Raw genomic sequence first — 15,628 nt, 5'->3', positions numbered from 1 at the left:
TGCTGACCGCAAAGATCCAGTGATCTCTGTGGAATGGACTTCATCTTATCCAATGTTCATTTCATTCGGGCACCAATTACAAGGGATCTCTGGCATCCAGCAGTGACATCGTCAAGCTGGCTACACAGCCAATCACATTGAAGTAGTCTCACTTACAGCAAATCAGGAAGTAATAAGCACCGATTATCATTCAATTTTTAATCATTTCATACTACAGAAAGCAAAATAAAGATTGGAATGCACATGGGATTACACTAGAAGCTGAAATAATAAACTTTAAAAACATTATACTAAAAGCCTATGGAATTATCAATGGAGAAATTTGACATTCAACAAATATAAAACTAGTTTTTCAGGGCCAGAGGGGCTGTTCAGAAGTCATTACGACTTAGTATGCCATTAAAAATCCAGCCACACCTCATTCAACAAGATGCAACATTTTCAAGTGTTTTTACAGTGAGACTAATAGCGTAAAAGTGAAAGTTCACATCATTTCAAGTGATTTCTAATGATTTCCATCTCCCGGGGACTTCAACAGTGCATCCTGTGAGGATGCAGGGAATCACTGACAGCAACTTCTGGATTTCCACGATTAGCTGTGCATGTATGCATGTCAGAAGTTGTCAGTTTCACAGTTGTAATGACAGTGAATGATGACAGTTTTGCTGTCATTACAACTGCCAAATCAGAGCCTATGTTCGCTCTATGTGCTGTATGAGCTGTGCAGCAGGAATTTGGTTTTACACCACTAGGTGGAGCTTCTGGTCACCTTTCACAGAACATTCACCAAACTCCATTCCATTTCTGGAACTGTACAAATGTCATTGGCAGCACCTTCAAGATGGCATTGGACCCAAAAATGGCTGTGATGAACAACTTTCCACTCTGCTAGCTGAGCTACTGGTAGCAGAGGGATTGTGCCTGATGGGATTCAAACCTCCAGTTTTATTTCCCCTAGTTAAACTGCTGCCTGGTATGAAGAAATACAAACTTGAAACAGCGGGCCTTTTCAATGGAGCAAAAGAGACTATGGGATGAATTTAAAATTATGAAGGGTGTGGACAAAGTACAGAGTCTAGAATGAGAGAACATAGATACAAGATTAAATGCAAAAGACTTAGGACGGAAAACTAGATAAACGTTTTTGTTAACACAAATGGTTCCTCAATCCTTCTATTCTGTCTAACTGACATCAACTCAATGCTATTGAAATGTAAGAACACTGGAACAGGAGGAGGCCGTTCAGCCCCTCGAGTCTGTTCCATCATTCAATGAGCTCATGGCTGATCTGTACATCATAGGACATGATGCATCATTTGTCGTAAAATAAACCTTTCCTGATTTTCACTAGTAGTGTGTGAAGATCACAAAGCAGACAGGATTAACAATAGATAACCCTGTGGTTAAATAACATCCAAACATTGGCAATAAAAAAGACTTGCATTTATATAGCACCTTTCCCAAACATAGGGCGTTCCAAAGTGCTTTACAGCCAATGAAATACTTTTGAAGTGTTGTCACTGTCGTAATGTAGGAAACGTGGCAGCCAATTTGTGCACAGCAAGCTCCCACAGACAGCAATGTGAAAATGACCAGATCACGTTTTGATGTTGCTGACCGAGGGATAAATACTGATCAGGACACCAGAGATAACTCCCCTGTTCTTCTTAACTTAAACACAACAGAAATGTTTGACGTATCTGTCTTCCCTGAATATTAGACTATTCCTCAAAAATAAAAATAAATCAATCACTACTTAGCTCATTACTTTGGTGACTGTACACAGTTTCAGTTCTCGAGTGCCAGCATGCTATCTGCGATGCTGCATAGGGGATCCATTCTTTGAAGGGTTGCGTAAGTGACCTGGCCAAATTCTAGACTGCAGAGACATGCAAGGGGAATAACTTGCTGAGCTTCATCGGGAATCTCACTGTAAACCCCCGGATTTATCTCTCCTTTGACATCAACTTTAAAGACTGCAAAGTTATCCAAATCAAGGGATATGGGGATTGGGTGGGAAAGTGGGATTGAGGTAGAGGCGTAGTCATGATCATATTGAATGGCGGAGCAGGTTGATGGACCGAATGGCCTCCTCCTGCTCCTATTTCTTAGGCGCCTTATTGAAAAATCTCAAGTGTTTCTGTCCGCTCGCATTAGTCGAGATGTTTCAAAGGCAATGATTTCCTGATGAGCCACTCACTGGATGGTGGCACAAGACGTCTGAAAGCTCCAGCTCAGCTTTCCAATTCTGATACAATTAAAGCACAAGGAAATTCTCCAGGCAGCCCCTCCCCCGGTGACTCGTAGACCCTGACCCAGTGAAGAAAATTCTACTGAGTCAGAAACCTGTGGGAATAGATCACACAACCTGTGCACCTTACCTTGAGGGACTCGTATTCCAGCTCCACTCCCCTGGCTTTAATTTGCTGATCCTCTGCCTCCTAGTTAGAAGCACAAACAAAATCCATTGACTGACCGAGGAAGATGGAATTAATTTGCCACAACTTTACTGGCAATTTTTTCACTTCTGACCGTCAAGGTGATACAATCTATATTTTCAATGTCCCATTTTCCTCCCAAGATTTGACGCCTGAACATAGGAAAGGCACAGGACCAGGAAAGACCCTGTAGTCCATCTATCCAGTCCCAGAAACTAAATTGTTCCCTCCCTCAAATTTCCATCCCATTCGGCCAATAGGGCCGAATATTAACTCTACTCTGTGGGCCATTAAAATCAGCCCTATGACTTATTTTTAAGGCCAGCAATTGTTGTCCATCCCTAATTGCCCTTGAGAAGGTGGTGGGGAGTTGCTGTCTTGAACTGCTGCAGTCCATGTGGGGTAGATACACCCACAGTGCTGATAGGAAGGGAATTCCAGGATTTTGACCCAGCGACAGTGAAGGAACGGCGATAAAGTTCCAAGTCAGGATGGTGTGGCTTGGAGGGGAATTGCAGGTGGTGGTGTTCCCATGCAGCTGCTGCCCTCGTCCTTCTAGGTGGTAGAGGTCATAGGTTTGGAGCCTTGGTGCGTTGCTGCAGTGCATCTTGTAGATGGTACACACTGCTGACACTGTGCATCAGTGGTGGAGGGAGTGCCAGTCAGCGAGCTGCTTTGTCCTGGATGGTGTCGAGCTTCTTGAGCGTTGTTGGAGCTGCACCCATCCAGGCAAGTGGAAAGTATTCCATCACACTCCTGACTTGTACCTTGTAGGAGGTGGACAGGCTTTGTGGAGTTAGGAGGTAGGTTACTCGCCGCAAAATTCCCAGCCTCTGACCTGCTCTTGTACCCACAGTATTTATGTGGCTGCTCCAGTTCAGTTTCTGGTCAATGGTAACCCCCCCCAGGATGTTGACAGTGGGGATTCAGTGAAGGTAATGCCATTGAATGTCAAGGGGAGATGGTTAGATTCTCTTTTGCTGGAGATTGTCACTTGTGTGGTGCGAATGTTACTTGCCACTTATCAGCCCAAGATTTACCTGCCGATGTTCTGCCTAGATCCCTACCTCCTTCATTTTAACCTGCTCTATTGAGCAAAGAGCAAAAGCACCTGTCTGCAACTGACAGGGTCCTCTAAATATGCAGATCAAAGTCCAGTGACATCTTTGGGCCCCAACTACAATCTTAACTCTTGCCTGGATGGAAGAAATTTTTGTAGAGCTCTGGCCAGGTGAAGACAGTGAGGAAAAAAAAAAGAGATGCTTCAGTTGTACAAAGCCTTGATTAGGCCCCATCTTTAGTACTGGGTTCAGCTTTGGGCACTGCACTGCAGCAAGTATATAATAGTCTTGAAATCAGGAAGCACTTTACCACACTTAGGCTGGCGGAAATCTGGAATGTTCTCCCCTGGAAGGCTCCGGATGCTCTGACAATTGATATTTTCAAGACTGAGCCTGACAGATTTTTATTAGGAAAGGATTTCAAGGTAAATTGATGGAAGGCACGTCAGTGAAGTTGAGGTGCACCCATGATCGAATTGAATGATGGAATGGGTTCAAGGGGCTGAATGATCTTTTCCTGTTCCTATGACAGGAGACAGACAATAAAGAGATAAGGGGGAAAAAAATCAAATTTCCACCCCCGTGAAAATATTATTTACACCCGTAAAAGAAAATAACAAAATGGCCATGGGTAGAGTATGCCACAGCAACCAAGGCCATGAACCATCGTTAAAGGATGTAGTAAGATTCATCAATCGTCCTCTTATGGGGTAGCGAACTGCCAGACATGCAACTTTACAGTACCCCGACAATAAGCAGGTACGTGAAATGCACTAAATGAGTCCAAAAACAGCAACACTGAGGATAACGTTTCAATGTTCTTTCAAAGAGCCAGCACAGAAACAATGGACTGAATGGCCTCCGTGAGTACAACATCATGATATGATTCTGTGATTCCATGATTATTCAAACAGACTACCATGACAAAACCTGACTGAAACTAAAGGTCAGCTTAGCTCTGGGCGTTACCTTCGCTTTGCCTCTTAGTGCTTGATCCTCCTTCCCATCCAGTTCTTCCTGTAAGGCCTGTTTCTCCTGCTCCAATTCAGTCACACGTTTCTGTAGTTTCAGGAACAGGGACATATCCAGAGCGCCTTTCTGGTCAGGAAATTCCTATTACAAAGAGATTAATTATTGGTACATTTTACCAAACAAAGTGAACTGGATAAACCGTTCACTCATCCCTCTCTGTACACTGGGATAACACTGATTAAAGGTTACGCGGAGTTTTCCCTGGGCTATCAACAGTGAATGAAGAGGAATAGAGAGAGGATTTGGTACTTCATGTCTTCAAGATCACTTTCAGCTTCAACAGTTCGAGAAAATCAATAGAAAACCTCTAAGTAGATTATTTGGATTCACTGTATGATCCCCCATCTAGTACTAGTCAGATTAATAGAACTGTACTCGGGTTATAAGCTAAAAAGAACACTAGTGTCTCTACTAGTTAATTAGCACTTCTAAATTTGAGAGACTTTTGTAAGAAATAGTTTGTTGTTGAACATGACCTGTGGCCCAACAAATCATGAAAGCCAGCCCATCATTCAGCCCATCACAGCTCAATCAATCATTCAGAAAAACCCGAGACTTACCCCTATATTAGTGGCCAAGTATCTCTTTAATGATTGCAAGGATTTTTTTCACCACCACCTTTCCAAGAAAGAAATTTCACATTCTTTGCAGGAGGCTTTACAGCCTTCTGGACTCAACAATTTTGGATTGTAACTTCTGTCCCCGTTTTGTTTCCTTTTACTTTGCTGGCCTGGTTTTCTTTTTTTTTTTCCCCTTTGTTTTTGTATAGCAGCTATTCAGGATCCTGCCATTCAGTCTGCCCATAGACACATCCTTTACTTGTCCCAATACCAATCTCTTTGGCCTTGCACCATTAATACTTTTGTCATTTAATCTCTCCACCCTATCACAGACACTTCCTTTCATTCCTTTTCCCACCCTCCCCACTTTCACTTGCTCAAAACCGATTACATTTCTAACTTTTCCCAGTTCTGATGAGAGGTCACAGACCTGAAACATTGGACAGGATTTAACCATAGGCGGATGGGAGCCGGCCACCGATTGAAAAGTCGGTGGCGAACCCACTTCCACCTCGCCTGTAGATCCGACCCATATTTTGCTGGTCCCCGGGCTTCAATTGTTCTGAGGCGGGACTTCCACCCGCTTGAGGTAGGAAGTCCCGCCTAATGGAGCTGCCGGCCAATCAGCGGGCCGGCAGCTCCTAGACCCAGCAGCGCCACTGGGAGCGGTGGCCACTTCTGGGACGACAGCACAGCTAAAAGTAAAGATGCCGGGGAGCCTGGAAGACAGGTAAGTTTTGGCTGCCTCGCTGGGAGTAATCAGTTGGGCCCCGGCGAGGCAAGGGTGGTTGGTTGGGGGGACGGGGGGCGTGGCGGTGGTGGGCATGTTGGGTGTGGTTGGGGTAGTGGGGGCGGCCCTCCATTGGGCACAGGGTGCCCGATCAGGAGGGACCCCCCCCACCTCGGGACGTTTGAGAGCCACCTGCTTTTGTCAGGCGGCTTCTCTCGGGTCCAGGACACTCACGTGCCACACATAAAATCCACGTGGAGTCAGGCGAAGACCCTTGCATGGCCGTAAAGTGGCCATTTAAGGGCCTCAATTGGCCTGGGGCGGGCGGGCTGTTTTTCATCACTGCCGCCCTGCGTAAAGTGGAGGCAGAGGCAGGGGTGGGCCGGGAAGGGCTCCCGGAGCCTCCCGCTCCATTTTACACCACCCGACCGCCACCATCCTGCTCTTTGGGGTGGCGTAAAATTCAGCCCATTAACTCAGTTTCTCTTTCCACAGATGCTGCCTGACCTGCTGAGTATTTCCAGCATTTTCTGCTATTGTTATCAGGGAATTCCACATGTTGGTCACTTGGACGAGCTGCCCACCACGTGTCCTAACTTTGCCTTTCGCCAGATTGATCCGGGGCCCCTTGTTCTGTCTCTCAGGATAAACAGTCGATGAAGAGTGATACCAACCTCCACTCTTCTGGTCACTTCCTCGGATTCTCCAGGCTCTGAGGAAAGTAGAGAGTTGTAGGTGTATTCCGACTCGTTGCTGCTGTGTGTAGAATCTGTTCTTCTGTGACCAGGCTTTGTAACATTCTGTAAATGGAATGTGTGCAACTTCCAATGAGTTACTGCAATCTAACTACAACCAAAACTCATCACAAGTTATCCTTTAGTATAGAACTTGGCTATAAACCATGTGTGAAATAATGTCAGTTATTTAGCATAAGAAATATTCCATATATATGCACAAACCACACTTGGGTGATATTCCCTCTGGTTTTAGATTTAAATGTCATGATATTGTGTGCAATGGGTATCAATATTTTTTTTTTAAATCAAGCGATATTGTTCTTTACTGCCCTATACTCATGAGACATTAGTTACATTCCCTCCCACATGTGTACAGTCAGGATTAAAACTGCACCTGGTAAGAATTTGTTACTCCTGCACGTGCTGTGTTGATAAGGAAATAACACACCAGTGTTCCAGGTGGGGATTTATTAAACCCATCATAGAGTGAATTTGCTGGAAATAAAGTGTTCACAAATTCCTTCAATTTGTGAATGGGGCGGTGGGAGGATAGCTGGAAGTGACCCACCTTTACTCAAATCCAAGGAATACCACTGGCCTTGCTACCCGGAATTCTCCTTCAACATTTACGTTTCTGCCTATAAAAGCCACAAAGCCTGCCTCCCTTGGTGGCTTCTTGTTACATGAAGGGCCCAATAGCAGACTGAGGATTCTGTGCGAGGAAGTTCACAAGCTTGATCCCCGGGCTGTGCTGAGTTAACTAACGTCAGCCAGATCAGAAGTACGGCATTACTGTTGGGCTCAGTACCCTCAAGTTAGGGAGGGCGAGAGAAATAAAAAAACAATCAGCTAGTGTGCCTGATCCCAATCTTGTGGGAAATGTGCATGCGTGAACATGAGGTGACCACAGGATTAGGCTCAACTGTGATGGTCCCCAGCTGACCCATGCAGTTATAAAGCCTAAAAACACTCACTGACTGGATTCACACTGGAGGGGTTTGGCAATGTATTAGAGAGCACTTGGTGCCTGTAGAAACTGAATGCCAGCCAGATTCAGAGTTTACTGGGGTTGACAGGGAGAAACAAAGTATCTTTTGGACAAATCTTGCCCAAAGATCAAGAACTTGCAAGAATGTTCACTAGACTGGTCCCTGTGAGGGCAGGCTGAGTAAATTGGGCCTATACCCTCTGGAGTTTCGAAGAATTAGAGGTAATCGCATTGAAACATAAAAGATTCTGAAGGGCCTTGACAAGGTAAATACTGAGTTGTTTCCCCTGGCTGGGGAATCGAGAACATGGGGGCACAGTCTCAGGATAAGGGCTGAATATTTAGGACTGAGATGCGGAGAAATTTATTCACTCAGAGGGCTGTGAATCTTTGGAACTCTCTGTCCACAGAGGAATGTGGATGCTTCATTGTTGAGTATATTCAATGCTGAGATAGATAGATTTTTGATCTCTCACAGAATCAAGGGATATGGGAAGCAGGCGGTAAAGTGGAGTTGAGACAGAAGATCAGCCATGATTGTGTTGAACGGCGGAGAAGGCTGGAGGGACCATATAGCCTACTCCTGCTATTACTTTTTTATATGTCTGTAGTGTGCTTAACGTAGATGTGACAAAATACTTTACAGAAAGGTGAAGATGACATAGGAGAGAGAGAAGGGGAGCAGGAAATAGCTTGGGGAGGGTGAAGTGGTGCATCCCGCGGAGGAGGGGGGGACGGGTACTCAGGCTTGGCTAAAATTGCTATAATTTATACAGCGATTCAAAATATTAGATACCTTGTATTTAAAATTGCTATAATTGGTATAAAGACTTAAATGTGTTTTGCAGTAAAAACTAGTTAGAGTGGACTGTGATTAGGTGATGATTGGACAATATAGAGGACTGGTCGTCAAGACAGATCAAGCAAAGTTTGTTTTTCTTTAAACAAACTGCTGGCGCTGCTTGCAAAAATCAGGTCTTCCATGACTAATTCATCTGCAACTATCTACATGTTGCAATGTCACAGGAATGGTATAAATACATTAGGAAAATGATGTAACGCTGAGTCACCTCAGAGTTCTGAGAGGACTCCCTGTCTGCATACTAGTAAAATAAACTGCTGCTTGATTCACTTACAGCTGCCTTGGACGTGTCAAGTGTCTTTAGAAAGTCCACAACAGAGGGGGAGAAAGTAGAGTAAAAAAAACAGGGTTGAAAGCAGCAAGGGAGTAGGTGAAGCAGAGGACAAGAGCTTAGTGTCTGAGAAAATGGCCAATGCTGAAAAGGGAAAGTGATAAATAAATTGGTGTCAGAGGGCGAAGAGTATGTGTTAGGACATAGGACTGCAGGAGATTGCAGAGATAGGAATGGGGTGAGGCTACAGAGGAATTTGGATACAATGATGATCTGTTGGGGAGGAGGAAACCAGTGGAGTTTGAGAAGAAGGACTGCATGCTGTAGAAGACAGGGGGACCAAAGGAGAGAGTGGGTCAGCAGTGAAGTCTTGAACGGAATACTCATATTTACAATTTGGATTTGCTCAACGAAAATATATTCAAGACACTTACAACCAAAGACATTTCCTCCTTCAGGTTATCATAGCGCTCCTCCAGTCGACAGAACTCATTAAGCAGAGACTGGTACCTGGACCGTTCATCATTAAGGTCAATCTGAAGCTGTTTGGTCTCTTCTTTCATCTGTTTCTCCATAGATTCTGCAATGGGATACAAGAGCATTATTAGAAGATAAGGAACTGAAAACATTTTTCATACTGATATAGTAAACAGATATTATTGGTAAATTCAGATTCCACAACAATAACTTACACTTATATAGCACCTTTAATGTAGTAGGCGGCACAGTGGCGCAGTGGTTAGCACCGCAGCCTCACAGCTCCAGCGACCCGGGTTCAATTCTGGGTACTGCCTGTGTGGAGCTGGCAAGTTCTCCCTGTGTCTGTGTGGGTTTCCTCCCACATGCCAAAGACTTGCTGGCTGATAGATAAATTGGCCATTATAAATTGCCCCTAGTATAGGTAGGTGGTGGGGCAATATAGGGACAGGTGGGGATGTGGTAGGAATATGAGATTAGTGTAGGATTAGTATAAATGGGTGGTTGATGGTCGGCACAGACTTGGTGGGCCGAAGGGCCTGTTTCAGTGCTGTATCTCTAAACTAAAAAGTCCCAAGGCACTTCACAAGAGCATTAGAAAATAAAATATGACACCGAGCCACACAAGGAAATATTAGGTCAGACGAGGAAAAGCCTGGTCAAAGAGGAGGGATTTAAGAAGTGTCTTAAAAGGGGAAAGAGTGAGGTGGAGAGGTTTAGGGAGGATATTCCAAAGTTTGGGGCCTAGGCAACTGAAGACACAGCCACCAATGGTGGAGCGATTAAAATTGGGGATGCTCAAGAGGCCAGATTTAGATGAGCACAGATATTTCAGAGGGCTGTGGGGCTGGAGGAGATTACAGAGAAAGGGAGGGGCCAGGCCATGGAAGGATTTGAAAACAAGGATAAGAATTTTAAAATTAAGTGTCGCTTGACCAGGAGCCAATGTAGGTCAGTGAGCACAGGGGTGATAGGTGAATGGGACTTGGTGTGAGTTAAGATACGACAGCAGAGTTTTGGATGGCCTCATGTTTACAGAGGGTAGAATGTGGGAGACCAGCCAGGAGTGCATTGGAATAGTCAAATCTAGAGGTAACAAAGGTATGAATGAGGGTTTCAGTAGATGGGCTGAGACAGGGGCAAAATCAGGTGGTGTTACGGAGGTGGAAATAGGCGGTTTTAGTGATGGCAGAAATATACGGTCAAAAGCTCATCTCGGGGTCAAATATAACACCAAAATTGAGAACAGACTGATTTACTCTCAGACTGTTGACAGGGAGAGGGATGGAGTTGGTAGCTAAGGAACAGAGTTTGGAACAGGGACTGAAAACAATGGCTTCAGTCTTCCCAATTTCTGCTTATCCAGTACTGGACGTTGATAAGCAGTCTGATGGTTTAGCAACAGTGGAAGAACCGATGGAAGTGCTGGTGAGGCAGAGCTGGATTCCAATAATTTACCGTTTTTCCAGCCAATGTTTATGTCAGGACCCCCATGTTAAACTGCTGGAGATATAGAAAGTGTAATGTTCAGGAGAACTACCGAGTGGAATGGTGCTTTGATGCCTGGGAACAAGTCATCTCTCAGTTATATTAAAAATCTGTTTTAAATAATTGAATCCTAGCGTTTTTGAATGAAGACTCATTAAGATGGGCCCCGTTAGGGATCAAAGAGGCAATCTGTGTGTGGACCCGGAGGACATAGGTGAGGTTTTGAATGATTGCTTTTCATCAGTGTTCACTATGTAGAGGGACGATATAGGTGTAGTGATCAGGGAGGGGTATTGTGATATACTTGATCAAATTAGCATTGAAAAGGAGAAAGTATTAGCGGGCTTAAAAGGTGGATCAATCCCTAGGTCCAGACGAGATGTATCCAGATTGCTATGTGAGGCAAGGGAGGAGATAGCAGGGGCTCTGACACAAATTTTCAAATCCTCTCTGGCCACAGGAGGTACCAGAGGACTGGAGGACAGCAAATGTGGTACCATTATTCAAGGGTAGCAGGGATAAACCAGGTAATTATAGGCCTGTGAGTCTAACGTCAGTGGTAGGGAAATTATTGGAAAAACTTGAGAGACAGAAGGCGGCACAGTGATGCAGTGGTTAGCACCGCAGCCTCACAGCTCCAGCGACCCGGGTTTGATTCTGGGTACGGCCTGTTCGGAGTTTGCAAGTTCTCCCTGTGACCGCATGGGTTTTCTCCGGGTGCTCCGGTTTCCTCCCACATGCCAAAAGACTTGCAGGTTGATAGGTAAATTGGCCATTATAAATTGCCCCTAGTATAGGTAGGTAGTAGGGAAATATAGGGACAGGTGGGGATGTGGTAGGAATATGGGATTAGTGTAGGATTAGTATAAATGGGTGGTTGATGGTCGGCACAGACTCAGTGGGCTGAAGGGCCTGTTTCAGTGCTGTATCTCTAAACTAAACTAAACTAAACTTGCCTTTATTAGCCGAGGCATAGAATATAAGAGCAGGGAGGTAATGTTAGAGCTGTACAAAATGCTGGATAAGCCACAGCTGGAGTACTGTGTATAGTTCTGGTCACCACACTATAGGAAGGATGTGATTGCACTGGAGAGAGTGCAGAGGGGATTCATCAGGATGTTGCCTGGGCTGGAGCATTTCAGTTATAAAGAGAGACTGGATCGGCTGGGGTTGTTCTCCTTGGAGCGGAGAAGACTGACAAGGGACTTGATTGAGGTATACAAAATTATGAGGGGCATTGCTAGGATAGATAGGAAGGAACTTTTTCCCTTAGTGGAGGGGTCAATAACCAGGCGGCCTTAGATTTAAGGTATGGGCAGGAGGTTTAGAAGGGAGTTGAGGAAGAGGTTTTTCACCCAGAGGGTGATTGGAATCTTGAACACACTACCTGAAGGGGTGGTAGAGGCAGGAACCCTCACAACATTTAAGTATTTAGATGAGCACTTGAAACGCCATAGCATACAAGGCTTTGGGTCAAGTGTGGGAAAATGGGAATTGATTTTACGGGTGCTTGATGGTCGGTGTTGGGCCAAAGGAACTGTTGCTGTGCTGTAAAACTTTATGATTCTATAACTAACAAGATTATGTAGCAGGCACTAGAAAGATTTAAAAAAAAAATTGTACAGGTTCAGAAACAGAGCTTGCACATTTCTTAATGTGGTTAGAAAGTGAATCTGGTCTTTATATGTATGAGGTGACACTAACAACCCTCAATACCAAGGCAGCATTTAAATGAGTACAGCCACCCAGAAGTCTTGATAAAACTGGGGTCAGGGAGAAACCCTCCAGTGAAACTGATATCAGTAGGGATCTGGGGAAAACTCTCCAGTGGCTAGAGTCATACCAGACACAAAGGTTGTGGTTGTTGGGAAGCTAGTCATCTCAGCCCCAGGACATGGCAGCAGGAGTTCCTCAGGGCAGCATCCTGGCCAAAACTATCTTCAGCTTCTTCATTGATGACCTTCTGTCCATCACAAGGTCAGAGGTGGAGGTGTCTGCTGATGATCGATCAGCTCCACTTGCAATTCCTCAGATGACGAAGCAAGACCTGGACAACACCCAGGCTTGGGCTGATAATTGGCACGTAACATTCATGGTACACAAGTGCTAGGCAATCCCACAAGACAATACCTAACCACCTCCCCTTGATATTTAATGGCATTACCATTACCCCACCATCAACATCCTGGGGGTCACCATTGACCAGAAACTCAATTAGAAAAGCCACGGCTACTCAAGCAGGTGAGAGGCTGGGTATCCTGCAGCAGGTGCCTCACCTCCCGATTCCCCAGAGCCTCTTCACCATCTACAAGACACAAATCAGGAGCATGTTGGAATATTCTCCACTTGCATGGATGGGTGCAGCTCCACCAACGCTCAAATTCCTGGAACTCAACATTGTGGGAACGCCATGAATCGCAGTAGCTGAAGAAAGCAGTCTACTATCACAGTCTTGCCACCCCACAAACCAAAGAATGATTTTAAAAAAGGAGACAGAATGCTGAAAACCAAAAGAAGAAAAACTGTGTTGCTAATCAACCCTCAATCCACTTAAAAATATTTTAGAACATCTAGTTGAAGAGAGGTGCCCAGCAAATAGTTCAAGATCATTCATACACATTCTGTTTATGCCTTTTGCACCTAGTCTGCTTGACATCAGACATCAGAAGGTAACCAAGTGCAGATGAAATTACACAACTGAAAATGTTGCGGCACTCACTCAAAAAAGGCTTAAGAAACAATGCTGTTTTAAAAACTTTTAAAAAAAAAAAAACAATTTGTAAAGAACTATGCTCCCAAATTATTAGTTTATGATTTTCCTGCAACATTCCTTTCGAGATCATGCAGTAACTTCAGTCAGACTGCACCCTTTAAGCTCCACTGCATCACCGTGCTGAAATTCACCCTATCTGAGAGATGGAGGCATCACCTGTTATCTCTTTGGCCTGCTCCTGGATTCGTCGATTCAGGTCTTCTTTCTCGTTCTTCAGCAAAGCATTCTGCTCTTTAAGCTGGGACACCATCTGTAAGGAAGGATAAGAAAGGGCAATTTTTAATTGTTTTGCCTTTCTTCACTGCTAATGCTGCACCATGTGACAGCCTTCGTATTCCCCATTCAATTTTATAATCCTAAAGCTCCCCATTCTAATGGATTGCCACATATAGTACTTTAATCTCAAGAATGGAGACCTATTCAGCAGCTGCATCAGAAACTAATATAATCTTCTCTGGAGAAATTAGGTCAGTCAGTGCATCTAGGAGGTGCTTGTGTTTATATAATGAACAGAAAAGATTACCTTCCAAAATTTAATACTAATTTGATTTTTTAAGGTCGTTTTTATTAGACAAGCTCCCACAAAACATGCATATGTAGGAATTTCTCACCAGATCCGTTTCTTCTTTGTATTTCTCTGCCCCTTCTTCAAGACGTTTCTTTTGAGCCTGAGTTTCCTTGAGTTCCTTGCGGAGAATGGTGATCTCCTCCATCAGGCTGGTAATCTTGTTAGAGGACACCTTGGCATTTTCTTCATTTGCACGGAGCCGATCAACCTCAGTCCGTAACTTCTCCGTCTCGTTGGTGTAAGTGGTCTCCAAACTACTCAACTTCTCCAGCAGAGATTTCATCTCTTTAGTCTACATTGAAAGAAAGGTCAGTTGCAGTCAACAGCCTCGTGAAGATGTGAATTAAAGAGTCACCAATTCAATCAGCTGGAAAGTGGAAACTCAGACCTGAGTGGAGCTAACCTATAAGAATGGGCTCATTGAGGAGAACACATGGAAATAAGACAAAGGTTTAAAACAGATACGCTATATGCATCTCTGTCAGAGAAAGGATGGGAGACCATATAAACATATATAGAATATATATCATGCACATATGTTTGTTATGCAGATAATTCACCTTGGCTGCCTGTTCACTAGTGTACAGAGATCACTCTTCGAATTATCCCCCAAACATGCATTAACAATCCAGTGTAACTAAAGAGCTGGCAATAGGTTCCCTGCTAAAATACTGATGGTACTTTTCCACCACCACCACCTGGCACAGTGGCGTAGTGGTTCGCACCGTAGCCTCACAGCTCCAGCGACCCAGGTTCAGTTCTGGGTACTGCCCGTGCAGAGTTTGCAAGTTCTCCCTGTGACCGCGTGAGTTTCTGTCGGGTGCTCCGGTTTCCTCCCACAGCCAAAGGCTTGCAGGTTGATAGGTAAATTGGCCATTGTAAATTGCCCCTAGTGTAGGTAGGTGGTAGGAGAATTGTGGGGATGTGGTAGGGAATATGGGATTAATGTAGGATTAGTATAAATGGGTGGTTGATGGTCGGCAGAGACTCGGTGGGCCGAAGGGCCTGTTTCAGTGCTGTATCTCTATGACTATGACCACCCCACCCCACCCAATCATCAACTCTCCAATTTTCTTCCCTGCTCTTCTGAAACATTGACTCCATCACTAGAATGCACTGTCACTGGCTGCAATCATCCTCTGGTCCCTTTGCTGTAGTGGCCATTCTTCATATATGACCCTTGACGTTGAGCGTCACTGGGCTATCTGGTGTGAAGAACATCACAACTGAGACTGATTGGTTCTCACCCAGAATCCAGACAAGTACAGCAAGGGTCAGCGCTAGCAATTGGAGGCGGCAAGCCTCCAGCAGCCAATTTTGGCATCCCAGTTGATGAGACGAGCTATCTCAGCAACAATAACTTGTAATTATATAGTGTCTTTAATATAATCAAATGACCCAAGTCGCTCTATAGGAGCGTTATAAAGGAAAATTTGACACTGAGCCACATAAGGAGCTATAAGGGCATATGGTCAAGCAGGTAGGTTTTAAAGAGAGTTAAAGGAGAAAAGAGAGATAGAGGGGTGGAGGGGGTTAGGGAAGCAATTCCAGCGCTTAGGGCCACGGCGGCTGAAGGCGTAGACACCAATGGCAGAGCAACTAAAAATCGGTACGCAGATATCTCGGAGGGTTGTGGGGCTGAA

At 44.7% G+C, this 15,628-nt stretch overlaps 1 protein-coding gene across 9 annotated transcripts in view; it reads right to left on the bottom strand.

Moving 5' to 3' along the window:
* myo5aa (myosin VAa) overlaps nt 1-15,628 on the bottom strand; it is a 189,764-nt gene that overhangs the window by 38,576 nt on the left and 135,560 nt on the right. For all 9 annotated transcript variants that reach the window (XM_068017977.1, XM_068017976.1, XM_068017979.1 and 6 more), the window contains 6 exons: nt 14,029-14,277; nt 13,574-13,667; nt 9,114-9,259; nt 6,496-6,621; nt 4,469-4,612; nt 2,382-2,441 (listed from right to left, as the gene is read on the bottom strand). In XM_068017977.1, coding sequence (XP_067874078.1) covers nt 2,382-2,441; nt 4,469-4,612; nt 6,496-6,621; nt 9,114-9,259; nt 13,574-13,667; nt 14,029-14,277 — 819 coding nt within the window. The remainder of the gene's footprint in view (nt 1-2,381; nt 2,442-4,468; nt 4,613-6,495; nt 6,622-9,113; nt 9,260-13,573; nt 13,668-14,028; nt 14,278-15,628) is intronic.

The sequence above is a fragment of the Heterodontus francisci genome, chromosome 38, assembly GCF_036365525.1.
Source record: "Heterodontus francisci isolate sHetFra1 chromosome 38, sHetFra1.hap1, whole genome shotgun sequence".
NCBI lineage: Eukaryota > Metazoa > Chordata > Chondrichthyes > Heterodontiformes > Heterodontidae > Heterodontus > Heterodontus francisci.
The sequence above is the reverse complement of the archived record's forward strand: the minus strand, read 5'-3'. Positions and strand labels throughout refer to the sequence as shown.